The sequence below is a fragment of the Leptodactylus fuscus genome, chromosome 8 (assembly GCF_031893055.1).
Source record: "Leptodactylus fuscus isolate aLepFus1 chromosome 8, aLepFus1.hap2, whole genome shotgun sequence".
NCBI classification, from domain to species: domain Eukaryota; kingdom Metazoa; phylum Chordata; class Amphibia; order Anura; family Leptodactylidae; genus Leptodactylus; species Leptodactylus fuscus.
Genome location: NC_134272.1, coordinates 11,047,112 through 11,061,745, shown reverse-complemented (window position 1 = coordinate 11,061,745; position 14,634 = coordinate 11,047,112). Strand labels below are relative to the sequence as shown.

General features: G+C 45.2%; 1 protein-coding gene across 1 annotated transcript in view; it reads right to left on the bottom strand.

The window, feature by feature from the left end:
* The window catches only part of LOC142216320 (dynein axonemal assembly factor 8-like), a 40,623-nt gene extending 31,295 nt beyond the window's left edge, over positions 1-9,328 (bottom strand). Inside the window, exons 1-19 of the mRNA XM_075284071.1 lie at positions 9,203-9,328; positions 8,983-9,072; positions 7,867-8,163; positions 7,555-7,630; positions 7,164-7,326; positions 6,557-6,706; positions 6,044-6,334; positions 5,419-5,569; positions 5,021-5,209; positions 4,787-4,939; positions 4,451-4,645; positions 3,839-3,949; positions 3,381-3,525; positions 2,688-3,003; positions 2,544-2,605; positions 2,309-2,463; positions 1,900-2,047; positions 1,539-1,670; positions 780-971 (exon numbers count right to left, since the gene is read on the bottom strand). Coding sequence (XP_075140172.1) covers positions 780-971; positions 1,539-1,670; positions 1,900-2,047; positions 2,309-2,463; positions 2,544-2,605; positions 2,688-3,003; positions 3,381-3,525; positions 3,839-3,949; positions 4,451-4,645; positions 4,787-4,939; positions 5,021-5,209; positions 5,419-5,569; positions 6,044-6,334; positions 6,557-6,706; positions 7,164-7,326; positions 7,555-7,630; positions 7,867-8,163; positions 8,983-9,072; positions 9,203-9,328 — 3,142 coding nt within the window. The remainder of the gene's footprint in view (positions 1-779; positions 972-1,538; positions 1,671-1,899; positions 2,048-2,308; positions 2,464-2,543; positions 2,606-2,687; positions 3,004-3,380; positions 3,526-3,838; positions 3,950-4,450; positions 4,646-4,786; positions 4,940-5,020; positions 5,210-5,418; positions 5,570-6,043; positions 6,335-6,556; positions 6,707-7,163; positions 7,327-7,554; positions 7,631-7,866; positions 8,164-8,982; positions 9,073-9,202) is intronic.
* Positions 9,329-14,634: the final 5,306 nt, after the last annotated feature.

Sequence of the window (14,634 nt, the reverse complement as noted above, 5' to 3'; positions counted from 1 at the left end):
GTCTGTTTGTGAAGGGACACGCTGTATACTTTTGATGGTTAGAAGATTATTACATTATCACCAATCATAGTATTGATTATTCTATAGATTAGAAAACCTACAGACTGAACCGCAGCCAAGAGACAGAGGAAGAAATGTGATCCCATTCATCCTGAGCACAAGGAGACAACGGGAGGAAGAAATCTATTTCCCTCTTGTTTAGTAAAGGCAAAATAATACGGGAAAATTGAATTCCGATGACACAAGAGTCCTGTAAATCCTGTAAATGTAACAAAGCTGCTGCTGTGTCTATAAGCCAATACTGGGAAAGGCAAGCAATCTGTATGGGTTATAGTGGGTGGATTTTCTACATTTGTCTTCAAGTTGCATTAAAGGGGTTTTCTGGGCTAAAAAGATTTTTTTACCCCCCTCCCTCCCCCTCCGATCAGCTGTTCTCAGCAACTGAGATGGGAGCGGGAGACAGACAGCGCTGTTCTCTGTGTAGTGGTCAGGCCAGGTACTGCAGCTCCTCTTTATTTGAATGAGACCCAATCTGTAGTGAATCAGTTCAGACACTACCCAGAGAACAGTGCTGTCTGCTTCCTGCCCATTCTCTGTGTAAAAGCTGCCAATTGATAGACAGATCAACAGATCTGATATACGCGAGCAATCTTTTAGTATATGATCTCATATGAGTGACCTTTCTTCAGGTTTTGCCCAATGATCCAGGATAGGCAGGGTACAGAGTTTTCCAGGACTCCTAGTGGTCACTATTGCATGTATAATATTTTTACGCTTACCTGGCAATGACTCTTGTCTATTGGGCTTTGGTCTAAGGATCTGACGGAGGAAGTATCCAGCTTTCTGCAAGGCCTGTCTGCCGCTGATAGTCAGGACTGCAACTTGCTCAACTTCAGCATCAAAACTGAAGGGTTGTCTGGACTGCATGTGCCACACGGTGCCGGAGTCTGGTACAGAGTGTAAGCTTCCACCTGCCGGGTACAGAAATGGAGATGTTACTGTCAAACACGTGATTGCGTCACTTTGGGATACGATGGTGTGTAACCAATCAGATTCTGAATGAGCAGAGGAGCGAGCTGATCTTGTAGAAGGAAGTGACCTGTCCGCTTATGTGCTCCAGTGCTGTATGTGGATGTAGATGTATCTAACAATGTTCTGTGCATGCACAACCTCTTCCTGGAGAGAAGTTTGACCATACTTAGGTAGAGTTTCCAATATCCCAGAGATAATCACATGTCTCTACCCTTCTGCGTCTCTAGGACACAACACCACGTACTGCCTCGGCGGTCCATGGTGTCTTAAGCAGGCCTGAAGAGGATCAAGGCCAGAACAGGAGCCCAGGGGAGGTGAGTAACAGTTTTTGGTTTCCTCACCTCCCATAAGTCTCCACTAAATACACTTGAAAAGCAGCGTGTTTAACGGCGTGGTCTACATAATCACCATTCATCCTAACCAAGGTAAAATTCCCGATGAATTGTGAATTAATTTGGGTCATAATGGCCCAGCTAATCCTTTTAACATGTCGTCTTTTGCCTTACCCAGGATTTGTAGCAGGCTGTCAGAAAAAGGCACCGCATGGAAACACATGTTCTGATCCAGATCTTCAGGGTGAAGTATGTTGGACCGGATGACACCCAGGAGACCCTGCTCAGCCACATCATTCATTAATCCTGGAAGAGGGAAAGTGATCAGTGTATGCCGGTGACAGGCCCATCTCTTATAGGTTATGTGCTGTAAAGTGCAGTTTAACCAAAGACGAAATACAATGTCAGGTGGTCGCAACAAAATCTATCGTTCAGATCTGTGGTATATATCTACAAGGTAAGAAATTTTCTTGAAAACCTTCTATGAGACGTTGGGTAGAAAATGTCTGTTGTGATACACGTATTATGGAGTCACCTTGGAGGAGAGCGGGTGTATGGTGTCCTGCGTTCTCCTTCCGGAGCAGGAGCAGTAAGCAGTGGAGGAGCGGCTCAGGATCGGAGATGTTCACCTGCAACTTCTCCTCTGGGTGACATAATGGTTTATTGGGGCAGAAGAAAGGCACCTGCAACAAAGTGAGAAAAATAACGGAGCTATTAGCTATTGCTATTAGCATGAGTGAGGGTCCTGAAGCTGAGGACCCCATCAGTCACCATAAGGAAGGGGTCACAATGGTCTGTTCTGACATGCTATGTAACACTTACAGCCTTATAATGTATATTACTCTTACCTATGCCATGAGGTGGGCCCTGGTTATCAGAATATTATGACACATGCTACCAATATACCATGACATTTACCCCTTAGCTAACACTATACACCATACCTGGCCAGGAGACATGTTTAACATGGCACCTCGCTTAGGAAAGAGACGAAGACGCCGGATTCCATGAATGGCGAATCCGCGCTGGCAGCACGTGTCAATTACATCTCCATATGCACATGGCGGCACAACAGGAGAGACCACCAGAAAAACATCACCTGGAAATACATGAATAAAATCGTATCTACACTGTACCGGGTCAAACCTCACACGACATACCCTGCCTGGCGGTACTTACCCCAAGTGGTCGCTGTTAGCAGAGCAGGGGGGCGACAATGACTTTCTGTCGGGCTCTGAGGTCTAATTTCCGGAAAAAGAAACAATTTATACAAAAAGAAAGAAATAATAAAACTGAAGAACTTAATAAGTAACCCCTTATTACCTGGGGGGCTTAATCCTTCCTGATGGATATGAAATTCTAGTATTGAGAGTACCATTACTGGGTACTCTGCCCCCAAACCATAGACTCAGATCCCTCAGTATGTTGCTTGGGGTGCGGGAATAATTCAGGAGTGGAGATTCCCTTGTGAGACCATAAAGGGCGCTCAGAGAGTTCTGGTCTGTCTGACGGGCAAGCTGTGGATCACAAGGGCCTGATATGTTTTCCCAGGTCTTGCCCGCATGGGACCCCCGTAGTGCCATAGCAAGGACTGGTAGGTTTTTTGCATCTCCTTCAGCATAGGAGGGGGGGATGGTATCTAAAGACAGAAAGGTAAATAGTAATTCAGTTGCAAATTTTGATAGATGGATGGATAGATAGATAGGAGATAGATAGATAGATAGATAGATAGATAGATAGATAGATAGATAGGAGATAGATAGATAGATAGATAGATAGATAGATAGATAGATAGATAGATGAGCACATCCAGCACTGATCCTATAGGCAGCCCTGTCCACTGTATAGCGATGCTCCTGGGGACCTGCAGCACCGATCCTATTACTTGTATAGGATTGGCACTACACACGCTAGCACTTCCGACATCTGGAGGCTACAGCTGATCCGGGAGTCGAACCCCCACAGATCACTTACTGATGTCCCATCCTGTGGATCAATAAATATATACATACGTACATATATTGGAGCGTAGAGCAGAGGCTTCTGGGTACAGTAATCTTATCCCACATATATCCAGCCCTGCCATGAGAGTAAGGTGTAAGGCATGGTGAAAAGCAACAGGATCCTGCAGAAGTGTATCATATACTATGACAGGAACCACCTGTGGAAAGAAGAAAGTAGATGAGCTCAGAAACAATCTTGAGAATTGTACTAATCTTTTCTATTCATTTATAGGTAAGCTGGATGACAACCAGAGAAATGGGTGGTCACACAACTTTACAAGTGTCCTGAACAAGCATATCAGTCTCGTCGTGTAGCATTACATAACCGGACGATGTATTACTGCAGAACTGGCCTGATATATTAAACAAGACCCCGTGAAAGTTGTAAAATCAGCCATTCCTGTTGTCACTCAGCTTTCCCAGATACAGATATGAGCAGTGAGTGGTTTCTCTGCCAGTGAGATGATGTACCTCGATTCCTCCATCCTTAAAGAATTCTGGGTCCAGAGAGCTCAACTTCTCTTCAGTCTCCAGTGTCTGCCAGAAGAATCCAGAGGGCGAAGAGAAAACCTTCTCCACCGCCTGAAGAAGGGGCAAAACGTGAACAGATCACTATAATAAACCCGCAACGTGGTCACAAACATTCTTAGACTATAATAAAATTGTAATAATTAAAATGATATTCTAGAATCTTATAAATCATCATCAAATGCAGAATTTTCCCTACAAAGCAGCCACCACTAGGGGGAGCTTATTGTATACAGTAATAATACTGCAGGAAGCTCCGACACTCCCCCTAGTGGTGACTGCAGCATGTTATCATTTCTCTCTACGTCTATGCAGAGGATTTGGAGCTCTGTATCAGAACACTGGAGCTCTAGATGGATATTTACTTTAAGGCTTCACTTTAATTAAAAATTTCTGCAACTAATTAATTCAAGTAATAATTAGTTGCCCCTGCCCATAAGTCATCATTCTATGTAAGCCAACATGGCCGCTATGTAGCTTTATTTTTGTCACTAGTACGTTCCTAAAAATCTGCCTAAATTCCGTCAGGATGTGACAATATGAGGATTTTGTTACCTGTGGGTCAGGGTTCACCATTACTAGGCTGCTCAACTTCATTGCTGGGACCTCCAGGTTTAGCGGGAATAGTTGGCCCTGCAGCTGCTGTGCGACGCTCTTCTTCCAGGGTGTGACGCTCTGCAGGGTGTGGTGTGATAGGAACAGAGAGACCTGCTGGTAGAAACTTGATGTCCCACGAAAATCCTCCTTGGCCTGTGTCAATGAAAGACCAAACCAATGTGTTCATCTATGTCAGATTGCTGCAAGACTATCTGGTTGCTGTATTATTTTTTTGTGAATGAATGTATTTACGGTAATAAAACTAATTGACTTATTTCACCCCAATTCTCCCACCTTGTGCTTTCGCATCTTGGTATTTCTATGGGCTGAGGCTTCTCCAGGTGAGACACAGGCATACAGCGCCATTCCTTCCTCCCGCCACATTTGTTGAAGTCCTAGTACCTGGAAGGGGGCATCGCTTTCATAGTGGGGATTTAAAGGGGCAACCTAAGACAGAAGACATTGTGAGACGATGACGCTGGATACTGTATTGAGCATGGGGAAGAAGAGTGCAGTTCTCATTCTCACCAGGGAGAGGAGCCAGACCAGTAGAGTGTTATAAGCGTTGGCCATTGAGAGAGCTGAAGGCCCTGAGCGGCTGCTGTGCTGTCCTGGCATAAGGACTTGCCCACAGCTGGACAGCCAGATAGTGAAGAGTAATATCTCCACCCCGCTCCTCGGGGGCAGTGTGTCAATCTCCAGGCGGTAGGAAGCGTCCTGTGAAGGAGAACATGGCTGTTCACATACAGAGACACTATTATTATTTCTTTACCGTAATCTCCTTACCATATTCATAACCCATTCACAAAAGTGATCAGTGAGGGTTCAACACAGAGGGGACCACCAAAGTCCCTGGACCATGAGGGGACCACCAAAGTCCCATCTTATCACATGTCCAACACAGGCAGACCCAGTCTAAGTCTTACCGGATGGAACAGCACTGGCGTTTGTTCTGCCATCGGCTGCCAGCCGCTCACTGAACTTCGAGGCTTCATCCCCTCCAGCTGGGTCTGCATGTTCTGTTTGCTTCTCCTTTCCCTGTATTGCTTTTCTCTCTGTGCTTGCTCCTCTGTGCTGCTGTGACACGAAAGAAGGAGATTTACACCTTGTATTATCCTTATATGCATCACCACCTTGGTAGTGACTTATTATGGGATTGTCTGCCAGAGCTAGTCTCTGTCCCATGGCATACTGCTGCAAAATGTCGTAAAGGAGATAACCAAAACCCCATGTGTATTGGATATTGATGACCTATTCACCAGATAGGTCATCACTGGGTGGTGTCCAACACTCATCTGGCTGCCAGAAGTTGTATACAGTGTACTGCAGTTCACCACTATATATAGCGGCATCCACTTGAGATGCTTCTGGGTGTATATACTGTATACAGCGTCTGACAACCGGATAAGATGAGTAGGGGGTCCAGGTGTCAGGATCCACCAATCAGATACTGATGAATCATGCTGTGGCTAGGCCATCGATATCCAGTATACAGGGGTTCTTGGACAATCCCTTTAAGGACATGTAACGTTCATCATCCCTGACTCCTACCTGCAGCCTTCCTGTGTTTTTCTGGGCTCTTCCTTCTTCTTACTTGGACTGTCTTCTTCTCTGCTGTCCTTCTCTGAGGTTTCATCCTTGTTCTGAAGGCAGAAGGATCTAGCATCGGCCATGACATTAGGTCTCTCATCCGCCATGATGTTAGGTCTCTCCTCCTGATGGGACCTGATCTTTCTGTCAGTGACAGGTGCCTGATCATTATGGCTTAGAGGTGGTGTACAGGGCCTCATCTTGTGGTCACGCAGCTGTCGCAGCAGTGCACTTTTACCAGTGTGTACAGACCTGGAGAAGAGAGGTGCAATAGTCTCAATTAAAGGAGCAGTCCATAATTAGAGAAACATGGCTGCTTTCTTCCAAAAATAGTGCCTCACCAGCTCGCTGGTTGTGCGTGGTATTACAGCAATGTCGGATTACAGTATCATTATGCCCTTACCCAAACAGACATAAAAGTAATGGTAAGGTTTGCTTTCATGTGATGTGTAGTCAGTAAACGCTGCGTCTTACACGTACCGCGTCACATCTGCTCTCCTCGGGTTCTTTGGTGTTGGTTCTTCCCTACTTGGATTTGATGAAGTGACTCTCAAGTCTATGAAGACAGTGGCGATATTTTCATTGTGTCGCCTGTCCGTTTTCTTCTTGCTCACGTTCAGTCTGCTAAAGACAACAGTTTCCGAGCCATACGCCAATAAGGGATAGAAATCAGTTATATATGGAGGATGGACGCTGGATAATACATGTGCTGACCTGGTAAAATGCTATTTACACACATAGAGATGAGCGAACACTGTTCGGATCAGCCGATCCGAACAGCACGCTCCCATAGAAATGAATGGAATCACCTGGCACGTACACTTTGCCGGCGGCCGGTCGCCGTGCCGGGTGCTTCCATTCATTTCTATGAGAGCGTGCTGTTCGGATCGGCTGATCCGAACAGTGTTTGCTCATCTCTATACACACAATAATACCCACATGAAAAACAAAGCGTGACAATAAGACTTCCTTAAAAATCTCAGAGTTTTCTGTGACAAGACATCATGTGATCATCAGTAAACTTACTGCCCCCTATAACCTACCGAGGCTTCTTACGTGCTCTTCCCACCCGTCCTGTTACCTGTCAGGGTTGACGACTTCATTGTCCACATGTTCTCCTCTAAGACACGGCTCAGGAGTGCTGGCCTGTGACTGTCGGGTACTTAATTCAACAAGCTGCTCCATGATCTGTTCTTGCCGTTTCTTTGCATTGTTCTCCATAGGCAGTATAGATGGGGGCAATACTTCCCCTGTGGGCAGAACAGAGGCCACCTATGAACATATACTGTATATCCGGGAAAGCTCCACGAGGGAAATCCAGAATATCACAAGCTGTAATATCTTATATCACTTCATCATCCAAGACATGAAACATCTCAGCACTCGGCTTTTTGGGCAATTCTCGGACGGGGAGGATTAAGGGCCACCGTGTCGGGCTATGGGTCACGTAATGCCAATCCATACAGACTCACCAGGATCCTTCGCAGAGATCGATAACTTCCCCCCGCCTGTCAGTCGTTGAAGGATCGTTTCCAAATCCTCCTCCAGCTGAAAAGGAAGGGCAGACACTGTGATAGGGGATAGAGCCGTCATCCAAAGTCACCATCTGTTTCTAGGAAAGCTGGGTGGCATAAAACTTAGAAACCAGTACAGTTCCTAAAGAGGCTGTGACTCAGCTTTCCCAGGTCCCTGATTGGTATATGTACTGCTCAGGCATGGGGACAGTCCCTTTGGATTCTCTGTAAAGCTCTTCGTAGAGGAGTCAGTGATAAGGTTAAACGCACCTGTAAGGCCGGCAATGGGAACACGTCTTCCTCCGCCTGATGGGAGTCATGACCTTTCCTAGATTTTACGAGGTTGTCTTCAGCGATTCCTTCGAGGTTATCCAACTCTGCAAAGATAACACTTCCTGGCAAAGTCTGAGAGGCAACGACATCAGGGGTCTTCTCCATGTTAGAGTGGGATGCAGTATGACAATCGGATGAAGGACTTGGCAAATCTGGAAGACTTGTGGATACAATACTGCTCGATGCCACTACACCACCCCCACCCATCTGGCTGATCTCCGCTGCCGGCAGAACCTACAACAGGACGGAGAGAAGAATTTGGTTGACACAGGGCACCGATGTTTTTTCCACAGCTTGACCCTGACTTCTTCATAAATGGCCGACTCCCATGGTCAGTTAAAGGCAGTAAAGATCCTCGAACTCATTAACATGTTAAGAACGCGGTCTACTTTGATACTTAAAGGGGTTTTACAGGTTAAAAATATTGAAGAGCTACCCTACAGATAGGTCATCATTACCAGATTGGTGATACCCCAATTTACTGCAGATCCCAAACACTTGAAAGGTATTTAAGCCGCAGTAGCTCAGTTTGGCCACTATATAGAGAACAGCGCTGTCTGCTTCCTGCTCCATTCACTGTGTATCAGTCACTGGAAACAGCTGATCGGTGGGGGTCTTATGAGGGTGATGTGAGGGGCTTTGTAGTATTGCTTACCCCCCGCAGGAAGATAAATGTCTCACTATTGCCCCCTATAGGTAGATACCCTGTAAGTCAATGTCCGAAGAGATCTGAATCATGACTATGGACGTCCGCCAAACCAAAAGTAAAAGACCCCCTTGTGTAGACAGCGGCACAGAGTTCTGGTCAGTACATGGCAGTAGTGGGGACTAGGTGGCCGGATTTTAGGAAGATGTTCCTCCTTGTGAATGCAAATGATTTTCACTCCAGAAGGAAGATTTCTTCTCTATAGAGGAGAGCCCAGGAATCGGAGAGAATCCCTTTAACAATGTATAAGACTACAGAACCTGCGGCGTCCACAGTCGGGGTCCTGATGGTACAGAAGTAGTGACCGGTTCCCATATCTCCACATCCCCGCTCAAGGCTCCTCTCACCTTCCTTATGAAGTCCTCGTCCTCTGACACATCAGACACGGGGCAGTCGTCCCTCTGGAAGATCTCCACATCCTCCGACTCCAGGTCAGACTGTAGAAATAGTGACATGTTGTAGAGTTGTATATAGAATACAGTGTGTATACTCTCCTATCACCATGTGGAAGGCCAGGCCTGCAGAGTGACGCGCACACATGGCGGGTGCAGGATCTAAAGTGCTCACCAGGGAGCTGGAATCAGAATCCAGAGATGGCGCCATCACACAGGAGAGGAACAACGACAACTCATGCGCGCCATGATGGTCAACAGGAGACGTAGAAGGAGTCTGTCGGCTGTCACTGGAGGCCATACTGCGAACCTGAAGGAAGGACTGTGCGAAGGAGCTGTAAGAAAGGGCAGATCATCAAATAATACTACTGATATAACACCGCGTATACACCTACCTGCAGTGACGTCTGAGTATACACCTACCTGCAGTGGCATCGGAGTATACACCTACCTGCAGTGACGTCTGAGTATACACCTACCTGCAGTGGCGTCTGAGTATACACCTACCTGCAGTGGCGTAACTAGGAATGGCGGGACCCCAAGGTGAACATTTAACATGGAGCCCCACCAGCCCCCTGATACACCATCGATTCTGAAAAGACCCCCCCCCCCCCCCGAGTATAATGATAGCAGTGTTTGTGGGGTTCAGAGGCTCATGACCTTACTTACCAATCCCTCAGCACCATTAATGTATGTACACAGTGACTGCACCAGCAGAATAGTGAGCGCAGCTCTGGAGTATAATACAGGATAAGTAATGTATGTACACAGTGACTGTACCAGCAGAATAGTGAGCGCAGCTCTGGAGTATAATACAGGATAAGTAATGTAATGTATATACACAGTGACTGCACCAGCAGAATAGTGAGCGCAGCTCTGGAGTATAATACAGGATAAGTAATGTAATGTATGTACACAGTGACTGTACCAGCAGAATAGTGAGCGCAGCTCTGGAGTATAATACAGGATAAGTAATGTAATGTATGTACACAGTGACTGCACCAGCAGAATAGTGAGCGCAGCTCTGGAGTATAATACAGGATAAGTAATGTAATGTATGTACACAGTGACTGTACCAGCAGAATAGTGAGCGCAGCTCTGGAGTATAATACAGGATAAGTAATGTAATGTATGTACACAGTGACTGCACCAGCAGAATAGTGAGCGCAGCTCTGGAGTATAATACAGGATAAGTAATGTAATGTATGTACACAGTGACTGCACCAGCAGAATAGTGAGCTCAGCTCTGGAGTATAATACAGGATAAGTAATGTAATGTATGTACACAGTGACTGTACCAGCAGAATAGTGAGCGCAGCTCTGGAGTATAATACAGGATAAGTAATGTAATGTATGTACAGAGTGACTGTACCAGCAGAATAGTGAGCGCAGCTCTGGAGTATAATACAGGATAAGTAATGTAATGTAAGTACACAGTGACTGCACCAGCAGAATAGTGAGCGCAGCTCTGGAGTATAATACAGGATAAGTAATGTAATGTATGTACACAGTGACTGCACCAGCAGAATAGTGAGCGCAGCTCTGGGGTATAATACAGGATAAGTAATGTAATGTGTGTACACAGTGACTGTACCAGCAGAATAGTGAGCTCAGCTCTGGAGTATAATACAGGATAAGTAATGTAATGTGTGTACACAGTGACTGTACCAGCAGAATAGTGAGCGCAGCTCTGGAGTATAATACAGGATAAGTAATGTAATGTATGTACACAGTGACTGTACCAGCAGAATAGTGAGCGCAGCTCTGGGGTATAATACAGGATAAGTAATGTAATGTATGTACACAGTGACTGTACCAGCAGAATAGTGAGCGCAGCTCTGGGGTATAATACAGGATAAGTAATGTAATGTATGTACACAGTGACTGTACCAGCAGAATAGTGAGCTCAGCTCTGGAGTATAATACAGGATAAGTAATGTAATGTATGTACACAGTGACTGTACCAGCAGAATAGTGAGTGCAGCTCTGGAGTATAATACAGGATAAGTAATGTAATGTATGTACACAGTGACTGTACCAGCAGAATAGTGAGCGCAGCTCTGGAGTATAATACAGTATAAGTAATGTAATGTATGTACACAGTGACTGTACCAGCAGAATAGTGAGCTCAGCTCTGGAGTATAATACAGGATAAGTAATGTAATGTATATACACAGTGACTGTACCAGCAGAATAGTGAGCGCAGCTCTGGAGTATAATACAGGATAAGTAATGTAATGTATGTACACAGTGACTGTACCAGCAGAATAGTGAGCGCAGCTCTGGAGTATAATACAGGATAAGTAATGTAATGTATGTACACAGTGACTGTACCAGCAGAATAGTGAGCGCAGCTCTGGAGTACAATACAGGATAAGTAATGTAATGTATGTACACAGTGACTGCACCAGCAGAATAGTGAGCGTAGCTCTGGAGTATAATACAGGATAAGTAATGTAATGTATGTACACAGTGACTGCACCAGCAGAATAGTGAGCGCAGCTCTGGAGTATAATACAGGATAAGTAATGTAATGTATGTACAGAGTGACTGTACCAGCAGAATAGTGAGCGCAGCTCTGGAGTATAATACAGGATAAGTAATGTAATGTATGTACACAGTGACTGTACCAGCAGAATAGTGAGCGCAGCTCTGGAGTATAATACAGGATAAGTAATGTAATGTATGTACACAGTGACTGCACCAGCAGAATAGTGAGCGTAGCTCTGGAGTATAATACAGGATAAGTAATGTAATGTATGTACACAGTGACTGCACCAGCAGAATAGTGAGCGCAGCTCTGGAGTATAATACAGGATAAGTAATGTAATGTATGTACACAGTGACTGCACCAGCAGAATAGTGAGCGCAGCTCTGGAGTATAATACAGGATAAGTAATGTAATGTATGTACACAGTGACTGCACCAGCAGAATAGTGAGCGTAGCTCTGGAGTATAATACAGGATAAGTAATGTAATGTATGTACACAGTGACTGCACCAGCAGAATAGTGAGCGCAGCTCTGGAGTATAATACAGGATAAGTAATGTAATGTATGTACACAGTGACTGCACCAGCAGAATAGTGAGCGCAGCTCTGGAGTATAATACAGGATAAGTAATGTAATGTATGTACACAGTGACTGCACCAGCAGAATAGTGAGCGCAGCTCTGGAGTATAATACAGGATAAGTAATGTAATGTATGTACACAGTGACAGCACCAGCAGAATAGTGAGCGCAGCTCTGGAGTATAATACAGGATAAGTAATGTAATGTATGTACACAGTGACTGTACCAGCAGAATAGTGAGCGCAGCTCTGGAGTATAATACAGGATAAGTAATGTAATGTATGTACCCAGTGACTGTACCAGCAGAATAGTGAGCGCAGCTCTGGAGTATAATACAGGATAAGTAATGTAATGTATGTACACAGTGACTGTACCAGCAGAATAGTGAGCGCAGCTCTGGAGTATAATACAGGATAAGTAATGTAATGTATGTACACAGTGACTGCACCAGCAGAATAGTGAGCGCAGCTCTGGAGTATAATACAGGATAAGTAATGTAATGTATGTACACAGTGACTGCACCAGCAGAATAGTGAGCGCAGCTCTGGAGTATAATACAGGATAAGTAATGTAATGTATGTACACAGTGACTGTACCAGCAGAATAGTGAGCCCAGCTCTGGAGTATAATACAGGATAAGTAATGTAATGTATGTACACAGTGACTGCACCAGCAGAATAGTGAGCGCAGCTCTGGAGTATAATACAGGATAAGTAATGTAATGTATGTACACAGTGACTGCACCAGCAGAATAGTGAGCGTAGCTCTGGAGTATAATACAGGATAAGTAATGTAATGTATGTACACAGTGACTGTACCAGCAGAATAGTGAGCGCAGCTCTGGAGTATAATACAGTATAAGTAATGTAATGTATGTACACAGCGACTGCACCAGCAGAATAGTGAGCGCAGCTCTGGAGTATAATACAGGATAAGTAATGTAATGTATGTACACAGCGACTGCACCAGCAGAATAGTGAGCGCAGCTCTGGAGTATAATACAGGATAAGTAATGTAATGTATGTACACAGCGACTGCACCAGCAGAATAGTGAGCGCAGCTCTGGGGTATAATACAGGATAAGTAATGTAATGTATGTACACAGTGACAGCACCAGCAGAATAGTGAGCGCAGCTCTGGAGTATAATACAGGATAAGTAATGTAATGTATGTACACAGTGACTGCACCAGCAGAATAGTGAGCGCAGCTCTGGAGTATAATACAGGATAAGTAATGTAATGTATGTACACAGTGACTGTACCAGCAGAATAGTGAGCGCAGCTCTGGAGTATAATACAGGATAAGTAATGTAATGTATGTACACAGTGACTGTACCAGCAGAATAGTGAGCGCAGCTCTGGAGTATAATACAGGATAAGTAATGTAATGTATGTACACAGTGACTGCACCAGCAGAATAGTGAGCGCAGCTCTGGAGTATAATACAGGATAAGTAATGTAATGTATGTACACAGTGACTGTACCAGCAGAATAGTGAGCGCAGCTCTGGAGTATAATACGGGATAAGTAATGTAATGTATGTACACAGTGACTGTACCAGCAGAATAGTGAGCGCAGCTCTGGAGTATGTAAAGTATATGGCGGCTTAACCTCATATATAATACATGTGATGACACAGCTGTGGTCGGACTACAAGGCCCAGCAGCCTCTGGTATATTACACATTATACAATAACCTGACTATAAACCGCAGACACATTACCAAGCTGTCCTGTCAGTGTACCTGTTCCCATGGAAACCGCGTCCCCCTCTCAGTGTATCCTATGGCTGTGTGCTGTATATATGGGCCCTCTATGACGCCTCTATACACCGGCTGCTTCCTTTCCAGCTACTTCACCGACGTCCACCGTAATACCGGCTGTCACTTTCCCCGTTCCTTCAGGCCACCGGACACAGTCCCGCCCACTTAACTAAGCCACACCCACCTGTTCTCCCGTATTACCACAGGTGCAAGAAGATACCACGCCTACTATTTCATTAGTGGGTGGAGCGACCTGCTGACAGGCCACGCCCATTCTATTCACCACACCGCTTCACCAATCCAGAACGTTCATGTCGTAGCCACGCCCATAACGTTATTTCGCGTCTCTCACTTTTTTTGGTCACCTAAGCAACCAAGCTCAAGCTCCTCCCATCCAGGTCCTGGCAGATACATAAAACACAGGCTGTACCACCTGAGCGTTCAATAGCCGTTTTCTTCCCAAGGGCCACAAGAATGGCCACTGATGTATAGTAAGAGGCTGCAGTGACTATATATGTAGTTCTGTGCGGTCTGTATCAGTCTGTCTTATGTTTATCTGACATGTGTACTATATACCAGAGAGGACGTTGTTTGGTGCCTTCTAATTGGTTAATTTACCAGGCGCCCTTCATATATCCGCTCATCGGATTGGTCAAGTCCCTCCTCAGTCAGCAGATAGGCGGGGCCAGCTGCAAAGGACGATGGGAGATGTAGTTCGTGGAAAGTTGCAAGTTAGAAGTTTCTGATGGGAAGAAAACTACAGAGTCCAGAGTACT